The 25,167-nt window shown below is 40.1% G+C and overlaps 1 protein-coding gene across 1 annotated transcript in view; it reads left to right on the top strand.

Moving 5' to 3' along the window:
- Window positions 1–253: 253 nt before the first annotated feature.
- The window catches only part of LOC109883888 (protein prenyltransferase alpha subunit repeat-containing protein 1-like), a 69,995-nt gene continuing 45,081 nt past the window's right edge, over window positions 254–25,167 (top strand). The window contains exons 1-4 of the mRNA XM_020475904.2: window positions 254–341; window positions 2,844–3,013; window positions 10,930–10,996; window positions 21,911–22,015. Of these exons, the coding sequence (XP_020331493.1) occupies window positions 259–341; window positions 2,844–3,013; window positions 10,930–10,996; window positions 21,911–22,015 (425 nt within the window). The 5' untranslated portion in view covers window positions 254–258. The remainder of the gene's footprint in view (window positions 342–2,843; window positions 3,014–10,929; window positions 10,997–21,910; window positions 22,016–25,167) is intronic.

The following is a 25,167-nucleotide window of genomic DNA, read 5'->3' as shown; positions in this document are numbered from 1 at the left end:
GCTAGCAGTGTGGTTAAGGTTAGGTTTAAAATCAGATTTTAAGAAGATACATTGTAGAAATAGGCGGGGTTTATGACTTTGTGTCTGGTATCTAGTAACGGCCCTGGTGTGGCAGAGTTGGTGTAAGAAATGTTGCTACAATGTTACCATGGTGAAACTTGTTTTAAACATGTTCATCAAATATTTTTGCCTAGTGTGTTCATTTTTAATGAGCCGAATGAACATGAGTGATTTCATTGACGTCATCAGTGCACAAAAATGGCAGAGTCAGAGGAGGAGGATGTCTTGGTCCAGAGAGTTGTCAAAGATATCAATAACGCCTTCAAGAGAAATCCCAATATGTACGTAGCATTATCCAATTTATCGTAAATAACGAGTACGATTAGCTAGCTACAAGATAACAGCAAACTAATCATGGCATGATACTCGAACGAGATGGCTATCATTTGCTGCTTTATTAGCAAGCCTACGAACGTTAGCTATCTAACCATCACAGTTTGTTGTCCAGCAAGCAAGCAAACATTCAGGATAAAAAGCAATCTGCAGAGCCCGGAGGGTAGCCTAGTTTGTGTATTTGCATACATTTAGCCATACGTTGCAGAGGATATATCTTTGACTGTGCAGCGGAATTCGTTTGCCACTTAGTAGCTAGCTACTATTCATTAGCCAAGAAGGCTAGCTACTTGATTTGCATAAAAAGTTGACCCAGCCTTGTTATTCCCAGCTCTGGAATGGCATGCATAAATCACGTGATCAGAAAGTGTTCGTTTTGACCACAAATTAAAGTATATAGCCAGCTAAATAGTGTTGGAACAGTCTGCGGCTCGCGACTCTCCCTCTCGCATGTAACGTCTGTTATGTGGGAGTGACATTTCCAGATTTTTTTTTACACCTTTATTTATCTAGGCAAGTCATTTAAGAACAAATTCTTATTTTTAATGACGGCCTATGAAAAGTGGGTTAACTGCCTTGTTCAGGGGCAGAACGACAGATTTGTATCTTGTCAGCTCGGGGATTCGATTTTGCAACCTTTCGGTTACAAGTCCAACGCGCTAACCAATAGGCTACCTATGTACGCAAAGGTCTGACACCTTTGTATCCAAAATGTCTTTACTATACTGAACAAAAATATAAACACAACATGCAACAATTTCATAGATTTTACTGAGTTGCAGTTCATACAAGGAAATAAGTCAATTGAAATGAATTAAATCGGTCGTTATCTATGGATTTCACATGATTGGGCAGGGGCACAGCCATGGGTGGGTCTGGGAGGGCATAGGCCGACCCCCACTTGGGAGCCAGGCCCACCCAATTGGAAATTGTTTTCCCCCACAAAATAGCTTTATTGCAGACATAAATACTTGTCAGATTTTTGTGCATATGGAACATTTCTAGGGTGTTTTATTTCAGCTAATTAAACATGGGACCAACACTTTGCATGTTGTATTTATATTTTTGTTGAGATTAGTTGTCATCCCTCACCCTAGCGTTGACTGATGAGTTTGGCTCTGTGATTCATATATGTTTTATCTATCATCTTATCTCAGAAACCTGTCAAGTTTCACACCTGCTGTTTTGATTCCAATGGGGAACTACTCTGGTGATGACATAGCTACTACACTTTTCAAGTTGTTAGCTAATCATATCCAATAATGATCATTTTATTACTTGGTAATATTTTTTATATATTGTTATAATAACATGGTAAATAATGCCTGGTTGGGCTTAGAAGAGTGTCAGCTCGCTAGATGTATTCTGTTTAGAAGATTCTCCGACTGAGTGTTCTAAATTAGAACTGGCCTACATTCTGTAGCTCATTTAAGAACAGGGTGTGAATGCTTCAACTTGATGCTGAGTAGGCCAGATCTTTTCCCTTTCATTTGCATCTCCATGTTTTGGTAGCCAACTCATAACCACCAGCCTATTTTGAGAGATATCAAAAGAGGCTTCAGTACAAGTACAATGGAATGTAAAATAAAACTTTTCATATAAAATTGATTTGATGCACATTTCAGTTCCAGTTTATCAGAAGTAGAACATACACAGACCTGTGTCTGAACTTATTTGAACTGAGTACATTTCTACTTAATAAATTGAAGGCATTTTTACAGGGCATTTTTATCCTTCAATAAAAATAACATCTAAGCCTGATTAGTAGTGTTTGTATAGGCTCAATCCCTCTGGTGATGTGAGTGACCTGTGCTGAGCGCTATGCTGTGCTGTGTGCATACACACACCAGGGTTCCATACCACCAATTTCCCCACTAGGTTTTTCAGTTGGTGGCATCCATCTAAAAAAAATATAGAGCAAACATGCCACTCTGACATGTAGAATAAGGAATCACTCCAGTTCTATTTGTGACATTTCTATCTGAAACATTCCAATCCATTTTGCTTACTGAACATGGCCCTGCTGCAAAGGGGACTGTATGTGTGTGCGCGCACCGCAGTTTGAGGCAAACCAGTTCTGTTGTGTGCTCAGCGAGGCGTAGACTCTCTGGAGATGCACTTGTGCAAACTAGGCTTCTCTCTACAAGGCTTGTGCCCCGTACTCCAGACCAGTGTTGTATTGGGCATCTAAAGTGTGCTCCTGCTCCTTCAACTAGAGACATTTAGGCTAAGTACAAGGGTCCCTACTCCATAAGCCAGGCAGTGAATAAAGCCCACCATCAGACAGGGGTTCTGCTGAGTCTAGAGGTTAAAAGGTTATGTATGTGTGAGCATGCATGTTAGAGAGCATGGGTATCTGAGAACGTGTGTATGTGTTTGTGTAGTTGTTGTGTTAGAGCAATGAGCATGCAGGTTCACACTCTCTCTCTCCTCCCCCCTCCCCCTCCTAGTGATGAGATAGGTCTGATCCTGTGTCCTGAGGCCAGGTACAACCGCAGCCCCATCGTCTTGGTAGAGAACAAGTTGGGGGTGGAGAGCTGGTGTGTCAAGTTCCTGCTACCCTATGTCCACAACAAACTACTGCTCTACAGGCAGCGCAAACAGTGGCTGGACAGGGAAGGTAAGAAGAATAATTATTTATTCTTTATCCATTTTCCTTAGTCCACTGAGACACGCACACCCCAGGGCTCGAAATTAAGGGTGTCCTGTAGGGCTGGGCGATATGACGATATAATATTGTGTGACGATAGACGTTTTTCTATCGTTTCATATTATGCTGTATCGTTTATTTAATTGTGTCGCAAATCACACTCTTTACTGCAATATTTTTTATCAATTGGATAATGCTTTGCGTGCCGTGTGGAAGGAAATTTGCAACACAAACAAACACGGAGGAGAGTGAACGTTACACAGAGCACAGAGACACAGACCTCATACCTAAAAGAGGGGCTACTTAGGTCGCATGGATGTGGTTTGGGTATGAAAAGTCTGACAAGGACCAGAAAACCATCCTCTGCAAAATAAGCCACAGGCTGGTCCCGACAACAGGCTCAAACACCACTAACCTCCTTTACCACCTACGCAAGAATCATGTGAAACAATACGGCGAGAGTCTACGGATGAGACCCAAAAAAGTACAGTCGAGTGCTCAGAAAAAACCCCCGACTTGAATCTTGTGAAACCCGAACCCTCTAAGATCCCACCACAGTTCCCCAATAGCTGTCCCTCAACCATTCGAGACCCCTCCCACAGTCGCCCCCCCCCCCCCCCGGAAAAAAAATAAATAAATTCCATTCCCCACCACCAAGAACCCCCCACAATGCACCAACAACCAAGATAATGAACTAAAGAGATAAAAGGAAAATACAGAAGAAAACAGCAAATAATGCAAAAAAGATTAAACAAAATAATACATTTAAAACAAAGGACATGAAGGACAACTGAAATCATAACAGCAATGCCAACTGTCTATGTTTGCGTGCATGTCTGGCACTATTACATGTATGTGTGTGTTCTTGTATGTGTTGATTTGAATGAGAGTGTGTGTGTATATGCATGTGTACAAACACCTGCACAGCATCAGCCTCAGGCACACCGGCATTAGTTGTAAAAACACTGCCACTTTGTCATTCAAATGTACTTTTATTATGTTTTATTTTGACTTTTTTCCCCCTTTATCTTTTGACCATCATTCTCTCTTTCACACAGCAACTCCACTCCCACTTGTCTCCAATTCCACATACCAACCCTCAGCTTCCCTCAGCCCATCCCATCTATCTCTGCTCTGCTAATACTCTTTCTACGCAACACATATCTTTCAACTATGCTATGATGTTTAATGTACAATTTCAATCTATCTAATTGAATAGAATCTACAGCTTGCGTGTTCAAGATAAATACTTTTAATAAGAGTATTAGTATATTAGTAATTGAGTGAACCGGTCTCTCCAGATCTCCTAACAGTACTATTTCTAGGGTCAATTTTAGATCGATGCTATGCATTTTCAGCCATTCCTGAACCTGAGACCAGAAACAGGCTACTTGAGGGCAATACCAAAATAAGTGGTCAATTGATTCTGTATTCTCACAATAAAATCTGCAGAGCTTCGATCATTTTATGCCCCAAATATTCAACATTTTGTTGGTGCCAAGAATTCTAATTAATAATTTTATCTGAAAAGCATGAAGTCTTGAATCTTGCATTGTTTTATATATCAACTCATACACCCTGTACCATAGAATCGGTACATCAACAACCTCTTCCCAACTATTTTGCAATCTGTATGGCACAGTTGTCAACATCGTGGTCCTCGAATGAAACTGGTATACTTTTCTATTTATGCTATTTTTATTTCTCCGCCAGTTGTGATCCTTTGTATTGGGCAGACAGACCAGTTCCCTACCTCAATGCTGTAATCAATTGGTTGTACTCTTGGATTGAGCAGACCTTCCCATACAATTCTGATAACTCCACGAAGGACATAACTCTACCGTTACAATATAATTTAAGAACAAAATATCCTTTTCAAACATCTTTCCCTTAAAAACAGGTATTTTATCAACCAGCACATTTGAGTTCAGCCATAATATTTGGTCTATCTTTTCAGGGGGATGAAATTGAAATTGTAGCCAGCTCTGCAATGCTTGTTTGAAAAAGACAGATACTTTGAAAAAAGTATCATTTTCAATTAATCGAAAATGAGACATGGCAATCTGCACAAAGGCAAAATGGCAATTTTTAAACATTGGATTAGCTTTTTTTATTAATCTACTTGAGAACTATTTAGGGTTCAAATAAAACTTTTGAATGAATGAAGCTTTTAGAGAGAGGTTTAGGGCTTTTATATTTAATAATCTCAACCCACCCAATTCATATTCACTATATAGATAGGCTTGTTTTATTTTGTCTGGTTTAGCATCCCAGATAAAGCAAAATATTTTTTGCTCATATGATTTGAAAAATGAATCAGCAGGAGTATGCAGCGCCATAAGTAAGTGAGTAAACTGAGATATGACTAAGGAGTTAATCAGGGCAATTTTTCCATAAATAGACAGGTGTTTACCTCTTCTTGGTTGCAGGATCTTGTCTGTTTTTACAAGTTTTCTATTGAAATTTATTTTGGAGAGCTTATTTATATCTTTTGTGATATGAATACCGAGTATGTCTACTCACCATCAGCCCATTTTATAGGTAAGCTGCAGGGTAATGTAAAAGTTGTCCAATAGGATCCAATAGTTAAAAATAAGTTGTCCTCCAGTAAACTTTGATTAAATTTCCAATATCCCCGTCCATGTGGAAAATCTATAAGAGTTATGTGAATGACAATTAGATGGTGATCCGGTTGCATTCTGTCTCCTATTAAAACTTTTTAAACCTTTGATGCAAGAGAGAAAGAGACAAGAAAGTAGTCAAGACGACTAGCTTGATTAAGTCTCCTCCATGGAAGGAGATTACAATTTACATCTGCAAATACATGGCCCCAATTTACACGGTCGAGAAACAGGGATTTCGTGAGTTGGTGCTAACACTCTACCCAAGGTACCAAATGCAAATTGATATGTGACAGGTATTAATGCCAAATTGACATGCAAAACAGTCAAGCTCTCAAAATATATATTTTAGGCCTATATTTATTTTGTTTGCAACTATAGTTGAAGTGTTTTCTATTTACCTTTTTAGATTTTATACATTATTATAAATTTGCACCAAGGCTCTAAATAAAAGGATAAATATCTAATATGAGTAAGTACCTTTTATTTGTTGAGTATAATTCAAAATGTAATAAGAAATAGGCCTTTACATGTGGTCATTTTATATAAACTATTTATTAATTGAATTTACAGAAAATGTGATATGAAATGATCTATATCGGGATATGAGATTTTGTCCATATCGCCCAGCCCTAGTGTCCCGTCATCCGGGGGATGATTAAAAAATATATGTCTGGGACTGTTTAAAACACACGTTGGAACAGTTGCGGGATGATAGAGCAGAAAAATATCAAATGCATACAACAGTGGTTCCATACCAAAATGTTTAAATACAAAGATGAGCCTGATGAAACAGATCACATTATTGTGCCTTAATACTTTTGGACAGTAGAAGAGGAAATGCTGGTATCAATGGCATATCAGGAAATCTTTGCTTTTTTTCTATGGTCGGATTTTGGCTGTACATTATTAAAAGCACGGTGTTCACAAACGAGGTGTTCACAAACAAGAGGTGGTCAGGTACTGATGTTGGGCAATTAGGCCTGGCTCGCTTTTACTTTTCTTTTGAAAGATAGTGAATGTCTAACATCAAACCGTGAGATTGAAATAGCTAGAAAGAAGAATAAAAGACTGATGCAATGAGACAATATACAGTGCATTCGGAAAGTATTCAGGCCCCTTGACTTTTTTCAATTTTGTTATATTACAGCCTTATTCTAAAATGTATAAATAAATGTTTTCCCTCATCAATATACACACACAATACCCCATAAAGACTCAGCAGAGGTTCAAACAAGTAAAAAGACAGCGTGGCCTAATTTCTTCAGAGCAGCTAAGAATTCTAGTTAACATTTCAAAACAGTACTGACTGAAGCTTTCTAGAGAATGTCATTTAAAAAGCAGCCTTTGAGATCATAAGGAATACGTTTTGTTGCATGAAGAATTTATATCAAGGAATCTGGTAGTTTTTGTCTGTCTAGCTGATAGGGAGTGTACGGGCGGAGTGGGTCTATTTACAGGACTTTGTTATTGCAGCCACACGTAGCTTACACACAATAGGGCTGGGATGATACTAGTATTGCAATATTTTTTCCATGACAAAACTTAAAACATGAAGCAGACCGAAAGCTTTGGTCCTTTCTAAACCTGCTGTAATAAATAAATGTGACTCTGGATGACAGCATAATGTTTGTTTCCAAGATTAGGTCTGTTTTCCTGAAGAAGTAAAATTCACTTAATGTTTTATTTACTTACCACGATACTAATGAGTTTTACGATACTGCTATCGTCCTGGCCCTAATACACAACACAGCTGGTGGAAGCAGGAGTCATTGGTTGGTGTCCATACCTCTCATTCCAAGCGGTGGTAAAGTCTGAGTTGAGCAGCAGCAGAGTGCAAGTAATGTCCACCAGAGCTGGAATAGGGAGAGACAGAGACAGGTTAGCATATCAAGTGATTATTTGAAGTACAATTAAAGCTGTTTATAATGCCCATTTGTCTTGGCAAAATACATTCTGGCCGTCCAAAAGGGTAACAAAAGGACCAGACCAACTGAAGATTTTGACACATCCCCAAAGCTCATCTATATGATTAAACCTAGAGCCCGACCGATAAATCGGTTAACCGATATTATCGGGCGATATTAGCCTTTCACATATTCCACAGATAAAGCACCGATATTGTGTACATAGAATGAACAAATATGTCTGCTCATACATGTCACGCTGTAGAATGATAGGAGACAGGCGCAGGAATACGTAATAGTTTTTTAAATTTCTCCACCTAAAATAAAGTACGTCATGAAAACGACCGGGACGAAGCCCAAAACAAACATGTGTGTGTGTATATATAAAAACACAGGGATGCAACCCAAACAAAAGAGCGAGGTGTAAACCTCTAAATAATACACAGGACTAGACCCGTAATAACAAGTGCACAATAACACATAGCACGAAAGCCGATACAACAGAGCAAAGGTACTCACGACCAACGGACATGGGGACAATAATCGACAAGGACAGTGGGGAACAGGCACATACAGTTGAAGTTGGAAGTTTACATACACCTAAGCCAAATACATTTAAACTCAGTTTTTCACTAGTCCTGACATTTAATCCTTGTAAAAATTCATTTTTTAGGTCAGTTAGGATCACCACATTGTTTTAAGTATGTGAAATGTCAGAATAATAGTAGAGTGATTTATTTCAGCTTTTATTTCTTTCTTCACATTCCCAGTGGGTCAGAAGTTTACATAAAATCAATTAGTATTTGGTAGCACAGCTGTTGTAACTGAGTCAGGTTTGTAGGCCTCCTTGCTCATGCATGTTTTTTCAGTTCTGCTCACACATTTTCTATAGGGTTGAGGTCAGGGCTTTGTGATGGCCACTCCAAAACCTTGACTTTATTGTTCTTAGCCATTTTGTCACAACTTTGGAAGTATGCTTGGGGTCATTGTCCATTTGGAAGATCCATTTGCGACCAAGCTTTAACTTCCTGACCGATGTCTTGAGATGTTGCTTCAATTTATCCACGTAATTTTCCTCCCTCAGGATGCCATCTATTATGTGAAGTGCACCAGTCACTCCTGCAGCAAAGCACCCCACAACATGAAGCTGCCTCCCCTGTGCTTCACGGTTGGGATGGTGTTCTTCGGCTTGCAAGCCTCCCCCTTTTTCCTCCAAACATAACGATGGTCATTTATCACCAAAAAGTTATATTTTTGTTTCTTTCAGGTTATGTCGAGATAGGACTCATTTTACTGTGGATATAGATACTTTTGTACCTGTTGTTTCCTCCAACATCTTCACAAGGTCCTTTGCTGTTGTTCTGGGATTGATTTGCACTTTTTGCACCACAGTACGTTCATACTTGCATACTATTGTTTGTACAGATGAACAGGGTATCTTCAGGCATTATGACATTTCTCCCAATAATGAACCAGACTTGTGGAGGTCTACAGTTTTTTTTCTGAGGTCTTTGCTGATTTCTTTTGATTTTTCCATGATGTCAAGCAAAGAGGCACTGAGTTTGAAGATATGCCTTGAAAAACATCCACAGGTACACCTCCAACGGACTCAAATTATGTCAATTAGCCTGTCAGAAGCTTCTAAAGCCATGACATCATTTTTCTGGACTTTTCCAAGCTGTATGTACACTTCTTACCCACTGGGAATGTGATGAAATACTGTAATTTAAAGCTGAAATAAATAATTCTCTCAACTATTATTCTGACATTTCACATTCTTAAAATAAAGTGGGGATCCTAACTGACTTAATTCAGGGAATTTTTACAAGGATTAAATATCAGGAGTTGTAAAAAACTGAGTTTAAATGTTTTTGGCTTTGGTGTATGTAAACTTCCAACTTCAACTGTTTGTGCCCTCTGTTCCCCATTGTCCTTGTCGATTATTGTCCCCATGTCCATTGGTCTTGTGAGTCCCTTTTGTCGTGGTAATTTCCTGTATCACTAAATGAGGAGAGTTTACAAATCACACACCAGTCAGAGTTAAACTTAAACTTCATCTTTAATTATTTGACCTTCACCATAGCCCTTTGACTCTCAGATCAATTCAGTGTCTATAATGAATTCTGAGAGTGCCTATAAGAGAATTCCAAGATCTTTTATAGCCAAGAAACACCCCTCTCAACTTACATGACGAACCACACATCTTAGGAATAGTTCACAAAGAAAGACTTTTACTTGAGAGAGGAGTATCCCATAGCCAGATAGCATTAGCTATAAATTATCGTTCAGTTTGGTCTCTAAGACAAGGTTCTATTCTCGTTCCCAGTACTTCATAGTACCAAAACATTACCTCATCCAATGGCATATATCAATTGTCAACTTTAGATACTCCCATCTGGAGAACAGCCCCTCCTGGACAAGCTCACTGAAGGGAGTGAGCCTCTAGGTCATGTACTATGAAAGATAAGTGCAACATTAGAGGGGTTCCAGACACGGCCATACTCCTCCCCCCAATGGGAAAAGGAGGGAGTGACTGGCGTACAGACATTGTGAAGCCCTTCACATGGTTTAACAGATACATTCACATATGAAGACAATGTTCAAACCTGACCTCTCCCCTCTCTGGGCCCCAAGTGACTTTTCCCTAGCTGAGAAGGGAAAAGTGCAACTGACAACAGTATAGTCCAAAAGGAGACATTCTAATGACAAGCATCTCACATAAGCATATTATGAAAATAAATAAAACATCTTATTTATCTATGTTACCCAACTAATTCTGATTCATCCACAACACTTTGCTCTGTTGTATCGGCTTTCGTGCTATGTGTTATTGTGCACTTGTTATTACGGGTCTAGTCCTGTGTATTATTTAGAGGTTTACACCGCACTATTTTGTTTGGGTTGCATCCCTGTGTTTTTATATATACACACACACACACGTGTTTGTTTTGGGCTTCGTCCCCGTCGTTTTCATGACATACTTTATTTTAGGTGGAGAAATAAAAAAAAACGTATGTATTCCTGCGCCTGTCTCCTATCATTCTACAGCGTGACATGTATGAGTAGACATATTTGTTCATTCTATGTACACAATATCGGTGCTTTATCTGTAGAATATGTGAAAGGCTAATATCGCCGATAATATTGGTTAACCGATTTATCGGTTGGGCTCTAAGTTTTAATCATATAGATGAGCTTTGGGGATGTGTCAAAATTTTCAGTTGGTCTGGTCCTTTTGTTACCCTTTTGGACAGCCAGAATGTATTTTGCCAAGAAAAATGGGCATTATAGACAGCTTTAATTGTACTTCAAATAATCACTTGATATGCTAACCTGTCTCTGTCTCTCCCTCTTCCAGCTCTGGTGGACATTACTTGCACTCTGCTGCTGCTCAACTCAGACTTTACCACCGCTTGGAATGTGAGGTATGGACACCAACCAATGACTCCAGCTTCCACCAGCTGTGTTGTGTATTAGGTCCAGGACGATGGCAGTATCGTAAAACTCGTTAGTATTGGAAACAAACATTATTTTGCCATCCAGAGTCACATTTATTTATTTTCCAAGTTATAGCATGCAATATTTTACATACAGCAGGTTTAGAAAGGACCAAAACTTTTGTTCTGCTTCATGTTTGAATTTTTGCCATGGAAAAAATATTGCTTTACTAGTATCATGCCGGCCCTATTGTGTGTAAGCTACGTGTGTATATATGTTGTGGCTGCAATAACAAAGTCCTGTAAATAGACCCACTCCGCCCGCTCACTCCCTATCAGCTAGACAGACAAAAACTACCAGATTCCTTGATATAAATTCTTCATGCAACAAAACGTATTCCTTATGATCTCAGAGGCTGCTTTTTAAATGACATTCTCTAGAAAGCTTCAGTCAGTACTGTTTTGAAATGTTAACTAGAATTCTTAGCGGCTCTGAAGAAATTAGGCCACACTGGCTTTTTACTTGTTTGAACTTCCGCTTAGTCTCCTCAAATTTGTTTTTGCTTTGTCTTTATGGGGTATTGTGTGTGTATATTGATGAGGGAAAATATTTATTTATACATTTTAGAATAAGGCTGTAATATAACAAAATTGAAAAAAGTCAAGGGGCCTGAATACTTTCCGAATGCACTGTATATTGTCTCATTGCATCAGTCTTTTATTCTTCTTTCTAGCTATTTCAATCTCACGGTTTGATGTTAGACATTCACTATCTTTCAAAAGAAAAGGAAAAGCCACACACTCGGGTAGCTTTGATGCAATAATTTCTTAACACTAATTACAATAATTTATTTATCAACGTTTCGATAGCAAGCTGTCTTCATCAAGGTTTCAAGAGATTCAGTTTCCAATAGACTGATAAATCGGTTGACGGATATAATCAGCCGATATTAGCCTTTCACAAAAAAAATGATATCAGTCTTTATTCCACAGATAAAGCACCGATATTATATACATAGAATAAACAAATACGTCTGCACATTTGCAGTAATGTTTTGAAAATGTCAATGGTTGCCTGACATCATTCAGCCCTAGGTCACAACGTGAGCGAGAGTAGGCATGGTAGTTTCACGGTGAATAGCTTGTCACAGCCAGTGTATATGAATAAGTAAATAATTAGAAGAACACTTCACCAAGCAAGCAGCCCTGTCCTCATCACTAAGGCCATGTGTTTGCATTCATGATAAGTAGCTAATGTTCGCTAGCTAAATAAATTAGAACGTGTGACTAAAACCAGTGGGGCAAGCATTTGCCTGCATAAACGTTTTCAGTCATCCGCGCATGCCATTTTGCAATGTAATGTACGTATGGTTTCTGTGAGAAAACAACTTACTCTCATTGCGAGGTTGCCATAAAGTGTTTGTTTACATGACCTTTGACTATTGTAAACACTGTAGTATATCTACTCAAGACAAATGCTGACATCTAGCGGTGAGATTAGGAACAGCACATTACTGCATTTCAATGCTTATTTGTGTGAACAGTGCAGTTGAAAGAAAGTTTAATTTATTCAGCCAGACACCCCTTGTGGCGGTTTAGCACAAACACTTTTGCATTCTTCTTATCCACTGCCATAGATAGACACATCTTTAAGTTGTACCTAAGAAGTTAAACTAAACAAGTTTTACTGTCGTATTTATAGAGGATATAGTTTCCTTTTGGTGGATATCCTGTAAACCACAAAATATTCTTAAATAATGTTAATTGTAATATTTTGTTAAGAAATCATATTTTATAGTATCTGTTAATCCTTTAGAGCACAATTTGTGTAAGAAAAGGTTGGTTTTTCATTTCACCCCCGGAATTCAGTGACTTTTTCCCCTCCCAAAATAAAAAATAGAATAAATATATATACATATATGTGTGTGTGTGTGTGTGTGTGTGTGTGTGTGTGTGTGTGTGTGTGTATATATCGGGATTCAGTGACTTTTGCCTCCCTAAAAATCGGTATCGGACGCAAAAATCCCATACCGGTCGGGCTCTACTCTCCAATTTTGGTTCTTTCTGGAGATACACTATATATACCAAAGTGTGTGGACACCCCTTCAAATTTGTGGATTCGGCGATATCAGCCACATCCGCTGCTGACAGTAGTATAAATTAAAGCACAAAGCCATGCAATCTCCAAAGACAAACATTGGCAGTAGAATTGCCTTAATGAAGATCTCTGTGACTTTCAATGTGGCGATGCCACTTTTCCAACAAGTCAGTTCATCAAATTTCTGCCCTGCTAGAGCTGCCCCGGTCAACTGTAAGTGCTGTTATTGTGAAGTGGAAACGTCTAAGAGCAACAACGGCTCAGCCGCAATGTGGTAGGCCACACAAGCTCATAGAACGAGACCGCCGAGTGCTGAAGCGCGTAGCGCGTAAAAATCATCTGTCCTGATTGCGACACTCACTACAGAGTTTCAAACTGCTTCTGGAAGCAATGTCAGCACAAGAAATGTTCGTTGTGAGCTTGGTTTCCATGAACGAGCAGCCGCACACAAACCTAAGATCACCAAGTGTCAACTGGAGTGGTGTGAAGCTTCCCCGCCATTGGACTCTGGAGCAGTGGAAACGCGTTCTCTGGCGTGATGAATCACGCTTCACCATTTGGCCGTTTGACGGACGAATCTGGGTTTGGAGGATGCCAAGAGAATGCTACCTGCACGAAATAGTGCCACCTGTAAAGATTGGCGGAGAAGGAATAATGGTCTGGGGCTGTTTTTCATGTTTCGGTGGTCTCGGGCTGTTTTTCATGGTTCGGACTAGGCCCCTTAGATCCAGAGAAGGGAAATCTTAACGCTACAGCATACAATGACCTTCTAGACGATTCTGTGCTTCCAACTTTGTGGCAACAGGTTGGGGAAGGCCCTTTCCTGTTTCAGCATGACAATCAAATACAATTTTATTTGTCACATGCGCCAAACACAACCTACCAGTGAAATGCTTACTTACTACAAGCCCTTAACCAACAATGCAGTTTTAAGAAAAATAAGTGTTAAGTAAAAAACATGCCCCTGTACACAAAGCGAGTTCCATCCAGAAATGGTTTGTCAAGATCAGTGTGGAAGAACTTGACTTGCCTGTACAGAGCCCTGACCTCAATTCTATCGAATACCTTTGGGATGAATTGGAACGCCGACTGTGAGCCCGGCCTAATCGCCCAACATCAGTACCTGACCTCACTAATACTCTTGTGGCTGAATAGAAGCAAGAACCCGCAGCAATGTTCCAACATCCTAGTGGAAAGCCTTCCCAGAAGATTAGAGGCTGTTATAGCAGCAAAGGGGGGACCAACTTCCTATTAATACCCATGATAAACTCAACATGCAACAATTTCAAAGATAAATCCAAATGAAACAGAGTTAAAGGACAATTGAATATTTTTTTTGTTGCCTTAATCTATGGATGTCACGTGACTGGGAATACATCTGTTGGTCAAATATACTTTAAAAAACAAGTAGGTGTGTCGATCAGAAAAACAGTCAGTATCTGGTGTGACCACCATTTGCCTCATGCAGCGCGACATCTCCTTCGCATAGAGTTAATCAGGTTGTTGATTGTGGCTTGTGGAATGTTGTCCCAATCCTCTTCCATGGCTGTGTGAAGTTGCTGGTTATTGGATACTGATTAATCAGCCAATTTATTTATTTATATATATATGTGTGTATATGTGTATGTATGTCTGTGTAATAATGACAATTACAACAATAGTGAATGAACACTTTTATTTTAACTTAATATAATACATAAATAAAATCAATTTGGTCTCAAATAAATAATGAAACATGTTCAATTTGTTTTAAATAATGCAAAAACACAGTGTTGGAGAAGAAAGTAAAAGTTCAATATGTGCCATGTAAAAAAGCTAACGTTTAAGTCCCTTGCTCAGAACATGAGCAAGGGACATATGAAAGCTTGTGGTTCCTTTTAACATGAGTCTTCAATATTCGTAGTTAATACATATACAGGTCAACTGACCTGAGCCCTAGGACCATGCCCCAGGACTACCTGACATGATGACTCCTTGCTGTCCCCAGTCTACCTGGCCATGCTGCTGCTCCAGTTTCAACTTCCACCTGACTGTGCTGCTGCTCTAGTTTAAACTGTTCTGCCTTATTATTATTCGACCATGCTGGTCATTTATGAACATTGAACATCTTGACCATGTTCTGTTATAATCTCCACCCGGCACAGCCAGAAGAGGACTGGCCACCCCACATAGCCTGGTTCCTCTCTAGGTTTCTTCCTAGGTATTGGCCTTTCTAGGGAGTTTTTCCTAGCCACCGTGCTTCTCCACCTGCATTGCTTGCTGTTTGGGGTTTTAGGCTGGGTTTCTGTACAGCACTTTGAGATATCAGCTGATGTACGAAGGGCTATATAAATAAATTTGATTTGATTTGATTTGATATTGGGTTGTAGTTATTATAGGACTATTTCTCTCTATACCATTTGACTGTTGTGTGTTCTTATAGGCACTATAGTATTGCCAGCCTAATCTCGGGAGTTGATAGGCTTGAAGTCATATATGGAGCTGTGCTTCAAGTATTGTGAAGAGCTGCTGGCAAATGCAGGAAAGTGCTGTTTGAATGAATGCTTACGAGCCTGCTGCTGCCTACCACCGCTCAGTCAGACTGCTCTATCAAATATCAAATTACATACTTAATTATAATATAATAAACACACAGAAATACGAACCTTTGGTCATTAATATGGTCAAATCCGGAAACGATCATTTCGAAAACAAAACATTTATTCTTTCAGTGAAATACGGAACAGTTCCGTATTTTATCGAACGGTTGGCAACCCTAAGTCTGTTACATTGCACAACCTTTAATGTTATGTCATAATGATGTAAAATTCTGGCAAATTAATTACGGTCTTTGTTAGGAAGAAATGGTCTTCACACAGTTCGCAACGAGCCAGGCGGCCCAAACGGCTGCATATACCCTGACTCTGCTTGCACTGAACGCAAGAGAAGTGACACAATTTCCCTAGTTAATATTGCCTGCTGACATTAATTTATTTTAACTAAATATGCAGGTTTAAAAAATATATACTTGTGTATTGATTTTAAGAAATGCATTGATGTTTATGGTTAGTTATATTGATGCAACGATTGTGCTTTTTTGTGTGAATGAGCTTTTGTTCAATCATCACCCATTTGGCGAAGTAGGCTGTGATTCAATGATAAATTAACAGGCACCGCATTGATTATATGCAACGCAGGACAAGCTAGTTAAACTAGTAATATCATCAACCATGTGAAGTAAACTAGTGATTAGCTTTTGATAGTTTTTTATAAAATAAGTTTAATTCTAGCTAGCAACTTACCTTGGCTCCTTGCTGCACTCGCGTAACAGGTGGTCAGCCTGCCATGCAGTCTCCTCGTGGATTGCAATGTAATCGACCATAATCGGCATCCAAAAATGCAGATTACCGATTGTTATGAAAACTTGAAATCGTCCCTAATTAACCTGCCATGCCGATTTAATCGGTCGACCTCTGATCCAGAGCATCCCAAACATGCTCAATGGGTGACATGTCTGAGTGTGCAGGTCATGGAAGAACGGGGACATTTTCAGTTCCCAGGAATTGTGTAAAGGTCCTTGCTACATGGGGCTGTGCATTATCATGCTAAAACATGAGGTGATGGCGGCGGATGAATGGCACAACAATGTGCCTCAGGATCTCGTCACGGTATATCTGTGCATTCAAATTGCCATCAATAAAATGCAATTGTGTTCGTTGTCCGTAGCTTATGTCTGCCCATGCCATAACTCCTCCGCCACCAATGGGACCCTCTGTTCACAACATTGACATCAGCAAACCTCTCGCCCACACGACACCATACACATGGTCTGCCAAATTCTCAAAAACGACGTTGAAAGCGGCTTATGGTAGAGAAATTAACATTAAATTCTCAGGCAACAGCCCTGGTGGACATTCCTGCAGTCAGCATGCCAATTGCACGCTCCCTCAAAGTCTGTGGCATTGTGTTCGAGTGGCCTTTTATTGTCCTGCTGGGGATTCAAGGTACACTTGTGTAATGATCATGCTGTTTAATCAGCTCCTTGATATGCCACACCTGTCAGGTGAATGTATTATCTTGGTAAAGGAGAAATGCTCACTAACAGGAATGTGAACACATTTGTGGCCCAAATTTTTGAAAAATAAGCCTTTTGTGTGTATGGAACATTTCTGGGATCTCTTATTTCAGCGCATGAAATATGGGACCAACACTTTACATGTTCCGTTTTATCATTTTGTTCAGTGTATTTCCAGGCCACTATAGTGTAATTTAGACTAAACAGTCATTAGCCACTGTTCAAAATGACTGGGCATCACTCGACTTTTGGGCACCAATGCTGCGGCGTCTGTAGAACTTTCATAACAATAACAACGAAACAGAGTGATTGAGCTGCAACCCATGAATTCGGAGTTGAGATAACCATGTGTAACAGTATTGCTTCCTTCCCTCTTCTTGCCCCAACCTGGGCTTGAACCAGTAACCCTCTGAACTAGAGTTGGGCGATATTCCGATAGCATTGTCTACCGACGATGATTGACGGCCTTCGTCAGTGGTGAAGACATTGTGATGTGACAGACAATGGTCTATTTGAACTTAACGTAGTCTCGCAGTGCACAGCGGGGTAGCACACAAGTGACATTCCGAGTAATTTGTCTATTTCTATTTGCTGTAGCCTATTTCAATAAATATGTTTTCTACGGAACGCTAGAGAGGAATGTAGGCCAGACAAAGTGGAGAATCCTACCAAAGTGTACAGTCAGAAAATATTGTTTCTCTCTCTCTGTTGGATGTATGGGCCTTAGGCTATAGCCTTAAAAAATCTAGAACATAACTATCTTGTCTAGCTGTTTTTAAAAACTTGGCCTATATTCCATTCTCTCTCCATTTGATAGGCTATGAGTATGACTTTGGGCTATTGGCTACGCTTCCATCATTTTGTGCATGGCCCTCTTCCAATAAAACAATGAATCTAACGGAGTTACATCTCAAAACCTTATTTGAATAGCCTTAAAACGTAAGGTAGCCAGGGGACTAATAATGAGAGAGAACAATGTCAATAGCCTATAATAAAATCGAATGACTGTAACGGCGTTCTTCGTTTGTTGAGAGAGAGTCGGACCGAAATGCAGCGTGGTGGTTACTCATGTCTTTAATAAAGAAAACGGCGATACATGAAATAACGAAATAAATACAAAAAACAACAAACGGAACGTGAAACTTATTACAGCCTATCTGGTGAACACTACACAGAGACAGGAACAATCACCCACAAAAGACAAAGCGAACTCAGGCTACCTAAATACGGTTCCCAATCAGAGGCAACGAGAAGCACCTGACTCCTGATTGAGAACCGCCTCAGGCAGCCAAGCCTATACAACACCCCTAATCAGCCGCGATCCCAAATACTCCAAACCCCAATACGCAATACAATAACATAAACCCCTGTCACACCCTGGCCTGACCAAATATATAACGAAAACACAAAATACAATGACCAAGGCGTGACAATGACAAGTTTAATCAAGTTTAAGCTTATTTAGAAATAAATTATCCATGGGGGCCAGACAAATTCAGCCAGTAACATATCCTCCTACTAAAGCCAATCATAAAAGCTTTAAGACAAGTTAAAGGTTGCAATATGCAGAAGTTGCTGTGCCATTTCCTGGTTGCTAATATTCTAATAGTTTTCCTAATTCCAGTTTATGTGACAAAACAAGCAAGTGTAGAGAATCATTGTACCATCTAAACCGCTGTGAAATATATGTTCAATAACCAAAAATATAGAATTTTCAACTGTTTGAAGCTGATGTACAAAACCGAAGGTAAAAGACTGAAAAACAAACTTAAGAACGGGAAGCATAAAAACAGTGCACATATAACAGATCTACCTCTTCTTAGACTTGCTTTCAATGATAATGACAGATCTATAACTCACATTTCCTTGTGAATTTGTTTGGGTCGCCCAAAATGTTACAAATTGCAGCTTTAAAGCTATGAACAGTAACTTATTTCCCAAATATTCTAGTTTAAGAAAGTGTTGTCCTAAAGTTGCACGTTTAAAGTCTATAGCCTCGGCATAGGCTATTCTCAACCACAGCTGTATGAGAGATAGAACAAACAATAATATTTATTTACTATTATTTTAAGAGGCAAAAAAAAGAAATGATCCAGTTATTACCTACTAACGATCTAGCCATTTCACATTGGCTAAATATGCATGCTTAGCTAACGCGTAAGTCATTAATTAACGTAAGTCGGATTTTTTACATACACTTAGGTTGGAGTCCTTAAAAATCGTTTTTCAACCACTCCACAAATTTCTTGTTAACAAACTATAGTTTTGGCAAGTCGGTTAGGATATCTACTTTGTGCATGACACAAGTAATTATTCCAACAATTGTTTACAGACAGATTATTTCATTTCTAATTCACTGTATCACAATTCCAGTGGGTCAGAGGTTTACATACACTAAATTGACTGTGCCTTTTAAACAGCTTGGAAAATCCCAGAAAATTATGTCATGGCTTAAGAAGCTTCTGATAAGCTAATTGACATAATTTGAGTCAATTGGATGTGTAACTGTGGATGTATTTCAAGGCATACCTTCAAACTCAGTGCCTCTTTGCTTGACATCATGGGAAAATCTAAAGAAATCAGCCAAGACTTCAGAAAAAAATTGTAGACCTCAAGTCTGGTTCAAAATTGGGAGCAATTCCAAATACCTGAAGGTACCACGTTCATCCGTACAAACAATAGTACGCAAGTATAAACACCATGGGACCACGTAGCCGTCGTACCGCTCAGGAAGGAGATGCGTTCTGTCTCCAAGAGATGAACGTACTTTGGTGTGAAAAGTGCAAATCAATCCCAGAACAAAGCAAAGGACCTTGTGAAGATGCTGGAGGAAACAGGTAGAAAAGTATCTATATCCACAGTTAAACAAGTCCTATATCTACATTACCTGAAAGGTTTCTCAGCAAGGAAAAAGCCACTGCTCCAAAACTGCCATAAAAAAGCCAGATTACGGTTTGCAACTGCACATGGGGACAAAGTTTGTACTTTTTGGTCTGATGAAACAAAACTAGAACTGTTTGGCCGTATTGACCATTTTTATGTTTCGAGGAAAAGGGGGAGGCTTGCAAGCCGAAGAACATCTTCCCAACCGTGAAGCACGGGGTGGCAGCATCGTGTTGTGGGGATGCTTTGCTGCAGGAGGGACTGGTGCACTTCGCAAAATAGATGGCATCATGAGGGAGGAAATGTATGTGGATATACTGAAGCAAGCAGTTAAAGCTTGGTCGCAAATGGGGATTCCAAATGGACAATGACCCCAAGCATACTTCCAAAGTTGTGGCAAAATGGCGTAAGGACAAAGTCAAGGTATTGGAGTGGCCATTACAATGCTCTGACCTCAATCCTTTAGAACATTTGTGGGCAGAACTGAAAAAGCGTGTGCGAGCAAAGAGGCCTACAAACCTGACTCAGTTACACCAGATCTGTCAGGAGGAATGGGCCAAAATTCACCTGACTTATTATGGGAAGCTTGTGGAAGGCTACCGGAAATGTTTGACCCAAGTTAAATAATTTAAAGGCAATGCTACCAAATACTAATTGAGTGTATGTAAACATCTGACCCACTGGGAATGTGATGAAATAAATAAAGGCTGAAATAAATAATTATCTCATTATTCCGACATTTCACATTCTTAAAATATCGTGGTGATCCTAACTGACCTTAGACAGGGAATTTTTACTAGGTTTAAATATCAGGAGTTTTGAAAAACGGAGTTTAAATGTATTTGGCTAAGGTGTATGTAAACTTCCGACTTCAACTGTGAACTTTCACAGTGAATGCTTTAATTTATACGTTTTGTACGATTTAATTGAATATCGCCAAATGCATTCAAAAAAAATGTTGTGCCTATTTAATGCAAACCTTGCTGTTAATAGATCATAATGCAGCATACAACTGAGCTAAACATTGGTAAATGACAAGTTCACTTTGTCATTCATAGCCTAAAAGGCATATCAAGCGCTGTTTAGCCCACATCTGAAGGCTGGGAGGTATTTAGGATGTCTCCTACTGTGGATCGCTAAAATATCCTAATGATTATGATTACACTTCCTTCATTCAAATATTATGGCGACACTTGGAAACCAAGCTCAAGTTTTCAGTGTGGCCTGTTATCGTCCAGACTTGTTGAAAAATCTTCTGGCTTTGAAAAAAATCTCCAGGCTTTTGTCATAGCTGTCAATTCTTTGAAAAATATTAAAATTCTTACAGGTGGCAGTTTGGGAAAAAAAATGAATCCCGTCCGAATCGTTCTCTGGTGTAACGGACATTCTGGGGTAATAAATACATAACCAACGTTCTCTTGTAATACTAGTCCCTTGCGAATAGGGCTGAAGACAACAAACACCCTGGTCAAATCATTCTGTCATACAAAATACGTATCCAACTGTCAAGGTCACATACCTAATCGTTGCCTGGTATATTTCATTAAGACCTAGCCGCTTTCAAACATTTGCTCATTTGGCAGATAATAAAAAAAGTAGTCAGCACTACTATGGTGTAGGCTATTTAGCCTGTGAATGTGTTTGCTTGTACATTGAGTGTCTTTGAGGGTCTAACTTGGCTAACTTTGATCAATTCAAATAACTTGTTTTTCCTGTGAGAAGTTTTTGTGTTTCATAAAACAAAAACATGTATGCAAATAGCATGCACACAAATGTGCCCAATGCAGTAACATAACATTCACATCCGGTAGAGAACATTGAGATTGACAGTCATTGAATAGTTCCTCTCTTCTGTCTTTTTTGGCAGGAAGGAGCTGCTGCAATGTGGCGCCCTAAATCCAGAGAGAGACCTGTACCTGGGAAAACTGGCCCTCACCAAGTTCCCCAAGAGCCCCGAGACATGGATACACAGGTAGGACTGGAGAGGGGTGTGTGTGTGTGTGTGTGGTGTGTGCCTGCGCGTGTGTCCACGTTCAATATTTAAAAATATTAAACTGTAATTGGCGGTTTTACGATGCATGTTTAGTCACCAGTGGACCAAAATAAAACGATGGCATTTATAGGTTCCACTGTAAATCCTCTCACACACTTAAACACAACACACATTCAAACACGTCACATGCACATACACACGGTTAAACAGGTCCAATCATTACTGCCTCTACTGAGTCCCTTCTCGACTCTAAACCAGGCAACAGAATAAATCTTTGAAATATTATTGATGAGGTAAAGTTATACAATTTACCACCACTAACCCAAGCTGGGAGGGAAGAGAATTAATGAGGGATTAAGAGAGAAGGAAAGCAAGAGAGTGTGGGTTGGAGAGAAAAGGGGGGGGGGGAGAAACAGAGGAAGGCACAGAAGGAGTGAGAGAGTGGGGATATCTTTCTTGCGAGACGGACGGTCTAACCTATTTCCCACAGTTTAATCCCCCTCCCCCCCCCGTTCCCCACACGTCATGTTAGATCAGGACCAAGCCCACGCCTGTAGGCCGTAGGATCACATCCCATTAGAAAGACACCCTGCGTGCCCCAAGGGACACTAGGAAATTATGGTCACATGATTGTCACTGGCCTGACACTGGTTTCATTCAGTATATTGTAGAAGGAGGGGGAAAAGGGAGGAAGGATGAGGGGTTAGAGGTAGAAAGCAGGTAGAAACAGAGAGAGGGACAATTACACACATAACACATACACACAGTTGAAGTCGGAAGTTTACATTCACCTTAGCCAAATACATTTAAACTCAGTTTCAGAATTCCTGACATTTAATCCTTGTAGAAATTCCCTGTCTTAGGTCAGTTAGGATCACCTCTTTATTTTAAGAATGTGAAATGTCAGAATAATAGTGTAGAGAATGATTTATTTCAGCTTTTATTTATTTAATCACATTCCCAGTGGGTCAGAAGCTTACATACTCAATTAGTTCTTGGTAGCAATGCCATTAAATTGTTTAACTTGGGTCAAACGTTTTGGGTAGCCTTCCACAAGCTTCACATAATAAGTTGGGTGCATTTTGGCCCATTCCTCCTGACAGAGCTGGTGTAACGGAGTCAGGTTTTAATTTTTTATTTATTTCACCATTATTTAACCAGGTAGGCTAGTTGAGAACAAGTTCTCATTTACAACTGCGACCTGGCCAAGATAAAGCACAGCAGATTGACACATACAACAACACAGAATTACACATGAAATAAACACACATACAGTCAATAATACAGTATAAACAAGTCTATATACGATGTGAGCAAATGAGGTGAGATAAGGGAGGTAAAGGCCAAAAAAGGCCATGGTGGCAAAGTAAATACAATATAGCAATTAAACACTGGAATGGTAGATGTGCAGAAGATGACTGCAAGTAGAGATGCTGGGGTGCAAAGGAGCCAGATAAATACAGTATGGGGATGAGGTAGTTGGAAGGGCTGTTTACAGATGGGCTATGTACAGGTGCAGTGATCTGTGAGATGCTCTGACAGCTGGTGCGTAAAGCTAGTGAGGGAGATATGAGTCTCCAGCTTCAGTGATTTTTGCAGTTCGTTCCAGTCATTGGCAGCAGAGAACTGGAAGGAAAGGCGGCCAAAGGAGGAATTGGCTTTGGGAGTGACCAGTGAGATATACCTACTGCAGCGCGTGCTACGGGTAGGTGCTGCTATGGTTAACATTGAGCTGAGATGAGGCGGGGCCTTACCTAGCAGAGACTTGTAGATGACCTAGAGCCAGTGGGTTTGGCGACGGGTAATGAAGCGAGGGCCAGCCAACGAGAGCGTACAGGTCGCAGTGGTGGGTAGTATATGTGGCTTGGTGACAAAAGCCGATTCTAGATGTCATTTTGGATTGGAGATGCTTAATGTGAGTCTGGAAGGAGATTTACAGTCTAACATACACCTAGTTATTTGTAGTTTTCCACATATTCTAAGTCAGAACTGTCCAGAGTAGTGATGCTGGACAGGCGGGCAGGTGCGGGCAGTGATCGGTTGAAGAGCATGCATTTAGTTTTACTTGCATTTAAGAGCAGTTGGAGGCCACGGAAGGAGAGTTGTATGGCATTGAAGCTCGTCTGGAGGTTAGTTAACACAGTGTCCAAAGAAGGGCCGGAAGTATACAGAATGGTGTCGTCTGTGTAGAGGTTGATCAGAGAATCACCAGCAGCAAGAGCGACATCATTGATGTATACAGAGAAGCGAGTCGGCCTGAAAATTGATCCCTGTGGCACCCCCATAGAGACTGCCAGAGGTCCGGACAACAGGCCTTACAATTTGACACACTGAGCTCTATCAGAGAAGTAGTTGGTGAACCAGGCGAGGCAATCATTTGAGAAACCAAGGCTGTTGAGTCTGCCAATAAGAATGTGGTGATTGACAGAGTCGAAAGCCTTGGCAAGGTCGATGAATACAGCTGCACAATAATGTCTCTTATCGATAGCGGTTATGATAGGACCTTGAGCGTAGCTGAGGTGCACCCATGACCAGCTCTGAAACCAGATTGCATAGCAGAGAAGGTACGGTGGGATTTGAAATGGTCGGTAATCTGTTTGTTAACTTGGCTTTCGAAGGCCTTAGAAAGGCAGGGTGGGATAGATATAGGTCTGTAGCAGTTTGGGTCTAGAGTGTCTCCTCCTTTGAAGAGGGGGATGACCGTGGCAGCTTTCCCAATCTTTGGGAATCTCAGACAATACGAACGAGAGGTTGAACAGGCTGGTAATAGGGGTTGCAACAATTTCGGCAGGTACTTTTAGAAAGAGAGGATCCAGATTGTCTAGCCCAGCTGATTGTAGGGGTCCAGATTTTGCAGCTCTTTCAGAACATCAGCTATCTGGATTTGGGTGAAGGAGAAATGGGGGAGGCTTGGGTGAGTTGCTGTGGGGAGTGCAGGGCTTTTGACCGGGGTGGAAAGCATGGCCAGCTGTAGAAAAATGCCTATTGAAATGTTCTATTATCGTGGAAAGAGCTAGCCTTAGCTTTTCTAACTACCTGTGTAAATTGGTTCTTAACTTCCCTGAAAAGTTGCATGTCACGGGGTCTATTCGGTGCTCATGCAGATCGCCACTGGATGTTTTTGTGCTGGT

Source organism: Oncorhynchus kisutch, linkage group LG3, assembly GCF_002021735.2.
Source record: "Oncorhynchus kisutch isolate 150728-3 linkage group LG3, Okis_V2, whole genome shotgun sequence".
Lineage (NCBI taxonomy): Eukaryota > Metazoa > Chordata > Actinopteri > Salmoniformes > Salmonidae > Oncorhynchus > Oncorhynchus kisutch.
Note: the sequence above shows the minus strand (reverse complement) of the source record. Positions and strands in the feature narration are given on the sequence as shown.